Source organism: Heterodontus francisci, chromosome 6, assembly GCF_036365525.1.
Source record: "Heterodontus francisci isolate sHetFra1 chromosome 6, sHetFra1.hap1, whole genome shotgun sequence".
NCBI classification, from domain to species: Eukaryota; Metazoa; Chordata; class Chondrichthyes; order Heterodontiformes; family Heterodontidae; genus Heterodontus; species Heterodontus francisci.
Window position 1 is genome coordinate 38,579,621 of NC_090376.1, and position 13,863 is coordinate 38,593,483.

General features: G+C 43.4%; 1 protein-coding gene across 1 annotated transcript in view; it reads right to left on the reverse strand.

The window, feature by feature from the left end:
• Positions 1-11,899, reverse strand: part of kl (klotho) — a 129,132-nt gene extending 117,233 nt beyond the window's left edge. Inside the window, exon 1 of the mRNA XM_068034407.1 lies at positions 10,369-11,899. Within this exon, the coding sequence (XP_067890508.1) occupies positions 10,369-11,088 (720 nt within the window). The 5' untranslated portion in view covers positions 11,089-11,899. The remainder of the gene's footprint in view (positions 1-10,368) is intronic.
• Positions 11,900-13,863: the final 1,964 nt, after the last annotated feature.

Below are 13,863 nucleotides of genomic sequence, written 5' to 3' on the forward strand. Positions count from 1 at the left end.
TGCCACAGAGGTATTGGGGAGAAATATTAAGAAGGGCCTATGAGACTGCAGTGGCTGTACATGTTCGTATACGAATGACCAAAGCCCGCATAAGACAGCAGTTTGACTGGCCAAAACTCCACAAAGATGTGGTGGAATACTGCAGGAGTTGCCATATGTGAGAGGTTGAGGGGAAACCCCAACCTACAGTGAAACCTGCACCCCTAAGTCCTGTACCAGTGTTAGGAGGACCCTCCAGCAGAGGGCTGGTGAACTGTAAGGGACCCCTGCCGAGAATAAAAGGGGAAAGGCAGGCACAAGGCTGGCAAAAGTTTAGAAAGAGAAGGGGAAAAAGTGACCAAGAGAGCAGGTTAAAGGAAGTCCGTGAGGAATCCCAAATGAAAACCCCCACTGTCTGGTCAACCAACCCCGAAAAATGTGAAAGGTTAGACCCCACATCCTCCTTTGTAAATGCAGACTCTAGAAGCACCCCACCAGAGTTTCTAACAACATTTACAAGAACCTGCAGAGACAAAGAATGACTTCTAATGGGCACAGAAACCATGAGGGTAACGCCTCACCTAGTCGAAGCATCACAGGACAGTGCAGTTAAGTCTGAACGAATACCTGCAGATAGGAGTGTCCCAGAGAACAAAAGGGGAGAGTGACAAAGAATCCTCCCCCATAGTCAGAGAAAAAGAGAACCACTCACCCCCTGAAGTCAAAAGCCTTTGCATGACTCAGAGTTCAGGATAGACCTGCCCACTACTAACTCTCCTGAGAAAAAAGGGGAAATTAAAGCAGACCTTGCATCCAGTAAAGACCATTTTTAATAAGCTTTAAGATTGGTGAATGAATGGAAATGAATGAGAGAAATGCATGGTTTGTCTTTCTGTACCTTATACTCCTCTCAAACCCTATAATGAACTGTGCCATTTTTTCTTCAAATCACATTTCATTCCCCTGGGTGTGGAGGTGTCAGGCAAGCCCCCCACCTGCCAAGAATGTGGAAAATTAATTGCGCCACATGAACATTAATTTTAAACAGTTGTTGAAGAAATAACTTGCTTTAAAAATCAATTGGAGACTTTGGCTGGAGAGAGACATTAGCATATCAACATACGGTATTTCAAAGGATAAAGGGCTAATCCCTGCTCCAATTTAATCCACAATGACTTTTAATTACCAGACATTAAAGCATTCCAGGTTAACTACTAAGATGGCCGAATACACAAACAGATGTGGTCGGCCTAGTTTAGTCACATGACTGATTTGGAGTTTTTTGAATTTGAATTTCCAACAGGGAATTTGAACTCAGAAGGCCTTTAGCTCCTGGACTGAGAACACCTATCTCCTGTCTGCTCTCATCTCACTTCACCGGCTTCGGAAACCATTGAAAACATATGAACCCCAAGAGGGAAAAGTCTCCTACAGTGAACAAGGTTTAAGAAGAATACTGGGCCCCAACAAAAAGTAAGAGCTGTCTACAATCAAGGACTCAACGGTGAACTGGAAACACAGAAACACTAACAAGAAACCCCCTTTTAGAGACTGCCTCAAACTTCTCTATTTTATTTTTCTTTTGCTCTTTTCTGTCCTTATTTGCTTGTGAGTATCGCATGTGCATTCTAGTGTGGGCGCGTCATACATCCGTAGGCGTTAACCATATTACAGTTTAAGTTTAAGGTTTAATAAATTTCACTTTTCTTCTTTAAACCTAAAGAAAACATGGTGTGCTCATTTCTTTGCCTTAACATTGGAAAGCTGTGAACAAGGATTCACAAAGGGGGAGCTCAGTGTTTAAAATTAAACCCTGTTACTATAAGACCAGGTGAAGACAGTAAAAGACCCCTAGACACCTTTCTCACCTAGTCTTAACACACCATATACAACACTGACACTTCCCTTCCCTTCCTCAACTTCTCTGTCTCCATCTCTGGGGATAGGTTGTCTACTAATATCCATTATAAGCCCACCAACTCCCACAGGTACCTCGACTACACTTCTTCACACCCTACCTCCTGTAAGGACTCCATTGCATTTTCCCAGTTTCTCCATCTGCGACGCATCTGCTCTGATGATGCTACCTTCCATGACGGTGCTTCTGGTATGACCTCCTTTTTCCTCAACCGAGGATTCCCCCCCACTGTTGTTGACAGGGCCCTCAACCGTGTCCGGCCCATTTCCCGTACCTCTGCCCTCAACCCTTCCCCTCCCTCCCAGAACCGTGACAGGGTTCCCCTTGTCCTCACTTTCCACCCCATCAGCCTCCATATCCAAAGGATCATCCTCCGCCATTTCCACCACCTCCAGCGTGATGCCACTACCAAACACATCTTCCCCTCCCTTCCCCTGTCAGCATTCCGAAGGGATCGTTCCCTCCGCGACACCCTGTTCCACTCCTCCATTAACCCCACCACCTCGTCCCCATCCTATGGCACCTTCCCCTGCAATCGCAGGAGGTGTAATACCTGCCCATTTACCTCCTCTCTTCTCACTCTCCCAGGCCCCAAACACTCCTTTCAGGTGAAGCAGCGTTTTACTTGTACTTCTTTCAATGTAGTATACTGTATTCGCTGCTCACAATGTGGTCTCCTCTACATTGGGGAGATCAAGCACAGACTGGGTGACCGTTTTGCGGAACACCTCCGCTCGGTCCGCAAGCAGGACCCTGAGCTTCTGGTTGCTTGCCATTTCAACACTCCCCCCTGCTCTCATGCTCACATCTCTGGCCTGGGATTGCTGCAGTGTTCCAGTGAACATCAACGCAAGCTCGAGGAACAGCATCTCATCTACCGATTAGGCACACTACAGCCTGCCGGACTGAACATTGAGTTCAATAATTTCAAAGCATGACAGCCCCCCATTTTACTTTCATTTTTAGTTGTTTTTTTTCTTTTTTTCTTTTTTACATTTTTTACAACCTTTTTTTTGCATTTATTTCATTTCATCTTAGTTTGTTCAGTTTGCTTACCCACTGTTTTTTTTCATGTTCGCACTTGCTGCTGTTCAATATTCAGTCCGTTAACACCTATTCTGTACTAATGCTTTGTCTTTCAACACACCATTAACATATTGTTTGCCTTTGCTCCATGACCTTTTGGTCAGCTATGTGGCCTTGTCCAATCTGCACCTTCTCCTTTGTTATCTCTTGCCCCACCCCCACCTCACTTGCTTATAACTTGTGACATTTTTAATATTTGTCAGTTCCGAAGAAGGGACCCGAAATGTTAACTCTGCTTCTCTTTCCACAGATGCTGCCAGACTTGCTGAGTGGTTCCAGCGTTTCTTGTTTTTATTTCAGATTTCCAGCATCCGCAGCATTTTGCTTTTATATACAACATAGAAACAAATAACAGGATGCATGACCATCAATTTGATACTTCTTTGATAGAGTTTGTATTTCAATGGAATGTAATGAACTTTAGCCCAACTAACTAGCCTAATTAATAATACAGGTTATTAGTAATAAGTTAACTGAATAATAACTAAGGGCTTGTCTATAAGTTGGATCTGTCTTGGTAATATTCAGACAGCCTGGACTTGAATGCTCGTTTCCTATTGTGATTCAAAACTTTTATTGGTAATTTGCATTTACCTGTGCCAGATCTAAAGTCTGAGTATTGCAAGCATGCTGGTAAAATAGTCACAAAATTGTAAATAAATCACACACACCGTGATCCCTCAAAGGTTCAATAAGTTTCCCAGTGGGTAGCTGAACAATACAGATGAGAAAGTTCCAGGGCTTAAATTTCATTCTGTGCTGAGTGAGCTGGTCTTAACTGTGGTAACAGTAGGAATTTTGCAATTGGCCTCAGCATGTGTGGCTCAGGAAAAGGAGAATCAGACAGGATTCCCATTCTCAATTGCTACTTAGTGATCCCTATTGCAAGCGTATGTATGTGGATGCCTGGTGAGGACAGGATCAGGCCCAGCTGTGATTTGCCCATATTGCCAACATACACTCAATGTTAAGGACTACACACTGGATGACATTCAGCATTTGTGGAACTACATCACAGGAAAGAAAGAGGAAGAAACTGGTAAGCTATACCCACATACACACAAATATTTGAACATTCTTTATTGTCCCTAGGAAGCATTCGATGTTTGTTGAATGCAAAAAAGGATAACTGCATCATTAGGTCTGTATCACTCCATTATTCAGGGGGCCATAAAGTAGCCAAATAAAATGTAATAAAACTGCTGCTTAGCTTGTATTAATACAAAGTAGGTTTGGTTCCCTATCACCACAAACCTTGTAGTTTAATCTGTGTGTTACGACCGAGGCGGGAGGTGTGCACTGTCTTTCTCTAGTTCTAATTCTCCACAGGTCACAACATATATTTACATTTTTTCCCCAGTTATCGATACGGTCAATCATGGACTATTTTTATTCCAGAATAAATACACCAACCAGGTTTCTTTAATAAACAAAATTATTATAAAACAAGACATAAACAGTAATGAAGCAAAGCATTAACACAGATTGAAAAATAAAAGTTCCCTTTTTACCTTAGCCCCACACAGACACACACATACACACACACACGTATACCGGTTAACCGGAAAAAAAAACAGATTTACTCTTTACAGCTCTATTACAAAACAAAACGACAAAAAAATACTTTGGCCAGATACTTGCTAATTCTTAAAGAAAAAGAAAAGATGCAACCCAAGTAATGGTGAAACAGGAGGTAATTCAGATACTAGAAGGGTTTAAAATTGAGAAAGAGGATGTATTAGATAGGCTGTCTGTACTTAAAGTGGATAAAACACCAGGACCGGATGACATGCATCCAAGGATGCAAAGGGAAGTGAGAGTGGAAATCGTGGAGGCACTTGTCATAATTTTTCAGTCTTCCGAAGACTCAGGGGTGGTGCCAGAGGACTGGAGAATTGCAAATATTACACCCTATACAATAAAAGGGTGCAAAGATGAGCCTAGCAACTACAGGCGAGTCAGTTTAACTTCGCTGGTGGGGAAACTTCTAGAAAAAATAATTTGGGACAAAATTAATAGTCGCATGGACACAGGTTAATTAAGGAAAGCCAGCATGGATTTCTTAAGGGAAAATCATGTTTAACTAACTTGCTTGTATTTTTTGAGAGGGTAACGGAGAGGGTTGATGAGGGCAATGCAGTTGATGTGGCGTGCATGGACTTTCAAAAGGTGTTTGATGCAGTGCCACACAACAGACTTGTGAGCAAACTTACAGCTGATAGAATAAAAGGGAAGGTAGCAACATGGATATAGAATTCGCTGAGTGACAAGAAACAGAGACCGGAATCTTACGCAGCCCCAGCGGGTCGGATGGTGGGATGGGGGCGGCATAAAATTGAGCAGCAGGCTCTGGGAGGCCTACCCGCCCCGCTTCCGCCTCTGGACAAGTTTACGGCGTCGGGTGGAGAGTGGGAAACAGCCTGCCCATACGAGGCCAATCAAGGCCCTTAAGTGGCCACTTAAGGGCCCTCGCCTGCCTCCACGGGTATTTTACCCATGGCAAGCGAGTGTGTTGAGGATGTGAAAGGCCACCCAGCAATAGTTGCCGGCCTTTCCGTGCCCTGGGGGGGGGGGGAGGGTGGGGTGCATGGCAGTCAGACATAGGGTGCACGATTGAGAGCTGTCCCCACCTCCCAACCCACCCCCGGCATCCAAGACACCTCCTTCCCCCAAACAACCATTCCAGCCTCACCATTTAGCTTTTTGGAAAAGTATCCCACTAGCCTTTCTATACCTGATTCATCGTCTTGTAACAGGACTGCACTGACCCCCAGGTCACGAGCATCAATTGCTACCTTGAAGGGCTTAGTGAAATTTGGAGCAGCCAACACCGATTCATTAATCAAAATGGCTTTCAGCCTCTCAAAAGATGCTCGGCACTTTCCTGACCACACTACCTTATTTTACTTTTTCTGTAGCAAATCTGTCAGTGGAGCAGCTATAGTATCAAAATTTGGTATAAACCTGCGGTAGAAACCACACATCCCCAAAAACCTCATGATTTCTCGCTTGGTCTTAGGGGTAGGGAACTCCACCAATGCTTGTACTTTCGCTGTTCTTGGCAACACTTGTCCTTGCCCTCCTATATGCCCAGTAGGTTACTCTTGCTTTTGCAAATTCACTTTTGGCAAGGTTCATCACCAAATCAGCTGATTGTAATTTTCTAAACTGAGCATCAAGTTGTTTCAAGTGGTCCTTCCAAGTGTCACTGTATACCAGCACATCATCAAGGTAAACCACACAGTTGGGAACACAGGCTACCACTTGGTTCATTAGGCTCTGACAACATATGATCCTTCATTCAAATGAAGCGTATAAGTTTTACAGATCCATCCATAAATTCAGCCATGTGAGCCCCATAGTGATGCTACTGCAATTTCTGTGTTCTCTTCCATGAGCTTTTATGTGTTGCTTCACCTGTGGCTGGGGCATATTTAGCCCGAATGGCATCACTTGGCATTGGAAAAGACCATCTGGTGTGACAATGGCTGATACTTCTTTAGCTCGGGGTGTTAAAGGAACCTGTCAGTATCCCTTTAACAAATCTACTTTTGTAATTTAGATAATATGCTTCTCTTTTATTCTTCCTGCCAAAGTGGACAATTTCACACTTTCCCGCATTATACTCCATTTGCCAGGTCTTTGCCCACTCACTTAACCTATCTATATCCCTTTGTAGCCCCCTTATGTTCTCTTCACAAGTTACTTTCCTACCTATCTTTGTGACATCAGTAAATTTAGCAACCATACCTTCGGTCCCTTCATCTAAGTCATTTATATAAACTGTAAAAAGTTGAGGCCTCAACACAGATCCTTGTGGCACACCACTCGTTACATCTTGCTAACCAGAAAATGACCTACTCTCCTACTCTCGGTTTCCTGTCAGCTGGCCAATCTTGTATCCATGCCGACATGTTACCTCCTACATCATGAGCTTTTATTTTCTGCAATAACCTTTGATGTGGCACCTTATCAAATGCCTTCTGGAAATCTAAGCACAATACATCCAGCAGTTCCCCTTTATCCACAGCACATGTAACTCCCTCAAAGAACTCCAATAAATTGGTTAAACATGATTTCCCTTTCACAAACCATGTTGACTCTGCCTGATTACTTTGAATTTTTCTAACTGCCCTGCTATACAATCTTTAATAATAGCTTCTAACATTTTCCCGAAGACAAATGTTAAGCTAACTGGCCTGTAGTTTCCTACTTTCTGTCTCCCTCCCTCCCTTTTTGAATAAAGGAGTTACGTTCGCTATTTTCCAATCTAACGGAACCTTCCCCGAAACTGGGGAATTTTGGAATAGTAAAACTAACGCTTCAACTTTTCACTAGCCACTTCTTTCAACACCCTAGGATGAAGTCCATCAGTACCCGGGGACTTGTCAGCCCGCAGCTCCATCATGTTGTGCAACACTCAGCATACCACCACAATGCCAATCCGCTTGAAGGGCCATATTGGAGAGCTCCCCCACTGAGCAAGACATTGCAAGCGCATCTTCAGGAGACTAATTGCCTGCTAGATGGTTGCCCAGTTGGAGACACAGCAATGGTTATAGCATTCCTCAGCCTCTATCATTGGGATCTGCACTAGTGTCATGAACCATGCCTTCATCAGATATCTCTTGTCACCCAGGATCCATCCATGCAGGCTATGTGGTGGCATGAACACTTGAGACTGCCTCAGGATGAAAGAGTTATAGTAACTGTCAGGGAACTTGCATAAATTTTTTTGCAGTGATGGAAAATAAACTGCACATTGAGAGAGTGACAGCACCCAGCTGGTCCAATGGCATCATAATGACCACATGAGTGCAGTCTATCATCGCCTGCACCAGAAGAAATCCTGCCATTGAGGTTTATCCTGCAGCCTTTTGTGCCTGAATGGCTGCATCCAAGGAAAACTCAATGTACTCAGATGTCCTCATGTATAGGGCACCTGTCACCTGTGTTAAGCAGTTATGGGTGGCCGATTGTGAAATTCTATACATGTCTAGCAGCCAATGCCTGGAAGGAGCTAGGAGCATAAAAATTCAGGGTGAATATGACCTGTACAAATATGGGCACTGGATGCCAACTGCCAATTGAGGTCCTCATCCAGAAGTGTGCAAATGTCCACGACCATCTGCCATGAGAGGCTCAGTCTTCTGTAGCACTGCTGCTCTGACAGGTCATGAAAGCTGACCCTTTGCCTATATATCTTCTGGTGAGGGTTGCACCTTCTGCCTCTTTCCCTTCTCTGCGCCACCCTGCTGTCTGTGGCTGGATGTGGTGCTCGCCCAGCTGCTCCTCTTCCATGGTCCACCCGACCACTAAATAAGTGGACCCCATGTCTGGATACCTGCTTCAATGCAGTGGTCCGCTCAGCCCATTTGACCTGGCTGACTATGCTGGCGCAAGACACCCTACATTATTACCCCAAACACTTGTTCTATCAGCCATCTCAGACTGATGACTCTTCAATGCCAGATCTCTGGCTATGCCAGGAATCATCCCTGCTGCTTCCCTCTTTATAATGCTGACTGGATGTCAATATCAGCAGACAATACCTTCCTGCTATGCAGCCGCCTCAGCTGAGATGTCGAGGTGTTGACACAACGTGGGGCCCATGCACCATTTATAAGATCTCATTGCTTGGAACAAATGGGCTAACTGCCCTTTAATTCACACTAATTGCTGCTGGGCAGGTAACCACTGTTACCACTGTGAGCCCACCTCTGGCAAAAGCACACAGAGGTGTGAATGGGTCAAAGATGCGACCAATGTGCAACATTCTAAATTTCCCTGCCCACCCCCAGCATCCAAAGCCACTTTTATGGAGATGGGAAGATTCTGCCTGTTAACTGTGCTTCTCTCTCCACAGATGCTGTCTGACCTGCTAAGTATTTCCAGCATTTCCTCTTTTTATTTCAGGTTTCCAGCAACTGCAACATTTTACTTTTGTGCAAGCATCCCACTCTCACTGAGTAAGAAGTGACAAAAGGCTGGCAATGCTGTCCTATGTCAGTCTAAACAGCAACTGATCTGAAACCAGTAACTGTTATATGCCAGTGCCCTTATAATATTCAATATTAAAGATTCTTACAAAGCAATGTGTTCTTTATATATTGAAAGCAACAAATAGCATTCGATACTGAAAGATGCTTACCTGTCTCTGCATTAAAAGATAAATGAAATGGGGTAACTACAACCAATGGATAAATGGGTTATACAGCACAATGGTGCCTGGTTTATTTGTGCATAATCTACTGTTCAAGAAGAGTTTACCTCATTTATACCACATATTTTGTGATGTTGAGATCACAGTGAAATAGGTTAAGCAAGTGTGTTGTATTATTTTCTTATAGAAATGCCACTGCAGTCCCATAAAAGTTAATTATTGTGCATAATTATTTCTATTGGTCTATCCTTTCATTATGTAAAAGTTAAATCACCCTTGTGTCATATATTTCTTTATGTCTTTCTTTTCATCCATGTGATTTCTGTAAAACATTTCTGTCTATCATTTTTCTCTGCATTAGAGTTAATTCATTATTTTATGTATTGTTTGTAACTGTTTATTCTTTCACCTATTTTTAGTTTAATCCCTTTGTAATATTGCGTCCATTGTAATTTTCATCTTTCTGTAGTTTAATTCATCACCTGTGTCACATTTACAGCTTACATTCTTTAGTTTAAGAACTAATTCACCCACCTATGTAGTATATTTCCATTAAGCTATACCACCTACCCAGCTTACTGTGCATATTCAGTTTAGGCGATTTTTTAAAAAGCTTCTGATGAAAGGTCACTGACCTGAAATGTTAACTCTGTTTCTCTCTCCACAGATGCTGCCAGACCTGTTGAGTATTTCCAGCACTTTCTGGGTTTTTTTCAGCTTGTGTGGCAATAAGCAAAATAAGTGACAAATATGGGCTATCGCATCGTCATTTGATTTTACTTAGGGCAAGGGGCGGGGCGGGGGGTGCAGAGTAATCGTTTACAAAGCATTTAAGAGCTAAACTCGATCACATAGATTTATGCAAATTTATCAAATGTCTGATTCAAATCTCAAAACTTACTTTCCCTTCCCAAAAGTTCAGTTCAACATGTCTGAGCTGTCAGTTTAAAATATCTTACGTGTTAACGACTAAAATAAAAAGACAAAATACAGAACTATTTGTCAAGTAGTTAGTCCCTCAGTACTGTGGGGTGCTTCCTTTTAATGATTGGTTTAACAAATAGTTTTAACTCTGAAAAAAAGTTGGCTTCCTTTTGTGATCAACTTTGCTTCAAATCAGCTCGCATCCTACTAGGATTTGATATTCCCAGTTAAACGTGGTGCTTCCAGGGCTATCTAATACAGATGCTTAAGCATCATTCCGTTTTATGGAGTGCCTTACCTTAATCAGATTATGTGCCACTACGTACGGTACATTTGGGGCTCCGTGGATACCAGGAGCAAGCTTGCCCGTGCCATAACCGTGCCAAGCCAGAGCGTAAGGATTGTCTATGGTGATCCAATACTTCACTCGATCACCTAAAGCCTTGAAGCAAAACTCTGCATATTCACTGAAGCGATCCACCAAGGTTTCATTGATCCAGCCTCCATACAAGTCCTGGAGAGTCTGGGGCAAATCCCAATGATACAGAGTCACCATGGGCTCAACACCTACATCTCGGAGTCTTTGGATCAATTGGGAGTAGTACCTCAGCCCAGCTTCATTGAGGTTCGAGACCAGACCATCTGGAAAGATCCTGGACCAGGCGATGGAGAATCGGTAGTGTGTGACACCCAAAGTTTGGATGGCAGAAATATCCTTCTGCACGTTATTATAACTGTCACTTGCCACATCCCCGTTGGCACTGAGTTGCTTGTGGGTCAAGGTATCCCAGACGGACGGTCCTCTTCCATCCCGCTGCCAAGCACCTTCTGTCTGATAAGCAGATGTCCCCACAGACCACATGAAGCCCTCAGGGAAAGTGTCATACAGGAACACCTTGTCCTCAGGGTAGGGCAAGCTGGCAAACCTGGCCCAGGTCCCTTCTCCTGCCCCAGAATCTCCATTCAGAGACACTAACCATGGTAAAAGGAAGAGAAGTGAAAGCGCTGGTGGCTTCATGCTGTTGCCCGCTGCGTGGTAGACATGGCTTGGTTAGTGCTGTGGTCTAAGTGAGGGTGATCTGGCTGGGAAAGGGACGCGATGTGCTCTTTGCAATGACATACACATTACATACCCACATTACAGTCGCACAGGTTTATCGTAAGGCTCATCAGAACACGGACACGTCCATCCAGGGACATCTATTAATAATTACCCACTGACTGCTCTTAACCAACAGCCTGGGGGCAGAGAGAGAGAGAGAAAGAGAAAAAGCAGCTAATAAGACTGTCAAGTGATAACCGGTCACTAAATACTCGGAAGAGTTCTGCCAATTCAAGAGACGCAGTAGTGTGTGAGCAGAAAGGTTCCTCCAGTTTGTTCTGATCTGTTCCTCTCAGGTGCACATTAAGAAATAGTACAACCACTATTTCTTATTTTGTACGGAGCAAAGGAAATGTCACGGAGAGTCGTGTCATCATCTTCCTGATGTGCCCGTGCGTCATTTGAACTTGCGCAAAAAATGACATTCTAAAAAGAAAGTAACGGGAAACCATGAAACTATCCATTTTGGTATAGATTTTTAGTCAGCTGCACGGGGCTTAGAAAAACTCCGTGATAGATCCAAGGAATCGCCCGGAAGTTAGGGAAGGTTTAACTACTGAATATTTGTTGTGTTTTGTGGTGAACGAGTTCACCTCCTGCTTGTCCCAGCACTCTCCATTCAAACTGCAGCTTCCCGCTGCCCCACTAAAGCTTGATCAAACTTTGCTGATTTGGAGCTCTGGCCGCTTTTCTTTTAGTTTTACAATCTCAAGAAGTGACTGCGCGCTCACTGTCCCGGCTGTTGAATAGCAGAAGGAGGTCTGGGTTTCGTTAAAAAGAGGAGTAAACAGGGCGTGCTATCTGACCACGAATGATTGCGGCCGCTTGTTAATGATTAGTTTGAGCCCAATCAGTGTCTTGCTGTCATTTAAACAGCCCCTTTTCACCACTACACTTCGGATTGAAATACAGCTTCCCCGAGTTTAGCAGCAGACAGATCAAGGACCCAGGCGCAAGGCTGGATTATACATTTAAAAATAGATAGGAAAGTGAAACATTACAGGGAAATACAATGCTACCTGTTACATCTAAGATAAAGAAACTTAATGAGAAAATAAGTGCCCCTCCCCAAAGGTGCCCAGTGAACGGTGCAGCTGTTAACTGTTGAAGGAGCACTGGGTTCAGGTCTTCCTATTTAATGAAAAGTCTTTTTTACTTCAACTTAAGGCTTACGGGGCAAACACGGTGGTACCAATGACGTGTAGTTAATTCAAACATGCTCACAAAGGTGCAGTTTGGATGACATCTTTAACGACTTGTGAACATCAAAATTGTAATGGACTGATTGGTGAAATGGTACAGAATGTTCGGCTGGCACATTCTGTAATGTATTTTCTATCTGTTCTTTTAGATGTTGTATTAAATAACATTAATAAATTAGTTGGGTATTCACTGGCTATCTCAATAACATGAAAGAAAAAAAACTCACATGTTAAATTTAAGATTTGTTAAATAGTTGTTAAATAGCCTAGGGCTATTTTACAAAGTTGGGGATTTGGAGGACATCATTCATCAGGAGTCAAGCTTGAGCTGTTTAGAAATGCATGTTCACTTCAAAATTGGTTACAACTTTGAAACATATACTGCTCTTTCTAAATTTGTTCATTTGAATTTTAATTGATTTCTGTGCTTCTCAACAGCTGGACTGAGAAACACATTTGGTGTAGTTTTGGAATGTGGGTCTATGGGAACTGGGTTGGCACTGCTTGAACTTATGTAAGTTAAGATCTTTACCTTCAGATGAGAAAGGAAGTATTTATCCCCACCAATTGAGTTAAACTCAAACCCTGGTCCCAGGGTCAAAGGTGAAAGGACAATGTGCTAATGTCCCTTTGACATCTATTATTAGTCTAAGTAACTGATTAACTGTCTTGAAAATATAAAGGGTGATTATAACCTGCCACAGCCGATGGGATTTGTGCTGCACTCCTGCCCGCTACCATCTTAATGCCTTCGTTTCCTGAGTTGGCCAAAGTGCCTGCCAGAGGCAGGCAGCAGCCTCATGAATAGGAGTAAATTGAGGTACTATGGTGTAATTGGGATCCTGAGTCCTGCCCAATTCCCAACCCTCCTGAAGCCTAGTAGCATTGGTCTGTCAGAACTTCTGAAGTAGTATTTAATGCAGCATTCACTGGATTTGAGTGCCATTGTGATGGTTCAATTGTGAGGAGAATTTCTAGCTTCCAGATGGCTTCTTTCTCATTATTGTTGCTTTACTTACCCTCACTAAGTTTTATCTGCCTACATGGGTACTATTATTGCTAATTTTATTTGGATTAGGGAAGAATGGAGGAAGAGGAGAAGCAGCCTCAGTGACCAGTAACAGCTGTCCCTAATAGAAGACAGTAAGTGAGGTGGGGGGCAGTGGGTGCTTGTAAGAAAGCATACCGAGCACAGTGTGCAGGACAAAAGTGAGTTTATTGGATCTATCTGAACAACACTGCATCAGGAGGCTCTGCTTCTCCAGGCAGGCTGTTGCAGATTTCTACAGCCTCCTGCAACAAGACCTGCTGAACCAGTGGGCCATGCTTTGCAGTAGCTGTCAATGTCACCATAGCCCTTATTTGCTATTGGGTCAGACTACTACAGGGCACATCACCTGTATCTCCCAATCGGCATTGCATAGCTGCATTAAGTAGATCATGTGGCACCCTATTTGCCAGCGCTAAACAGTATATCACCTTCCCCATT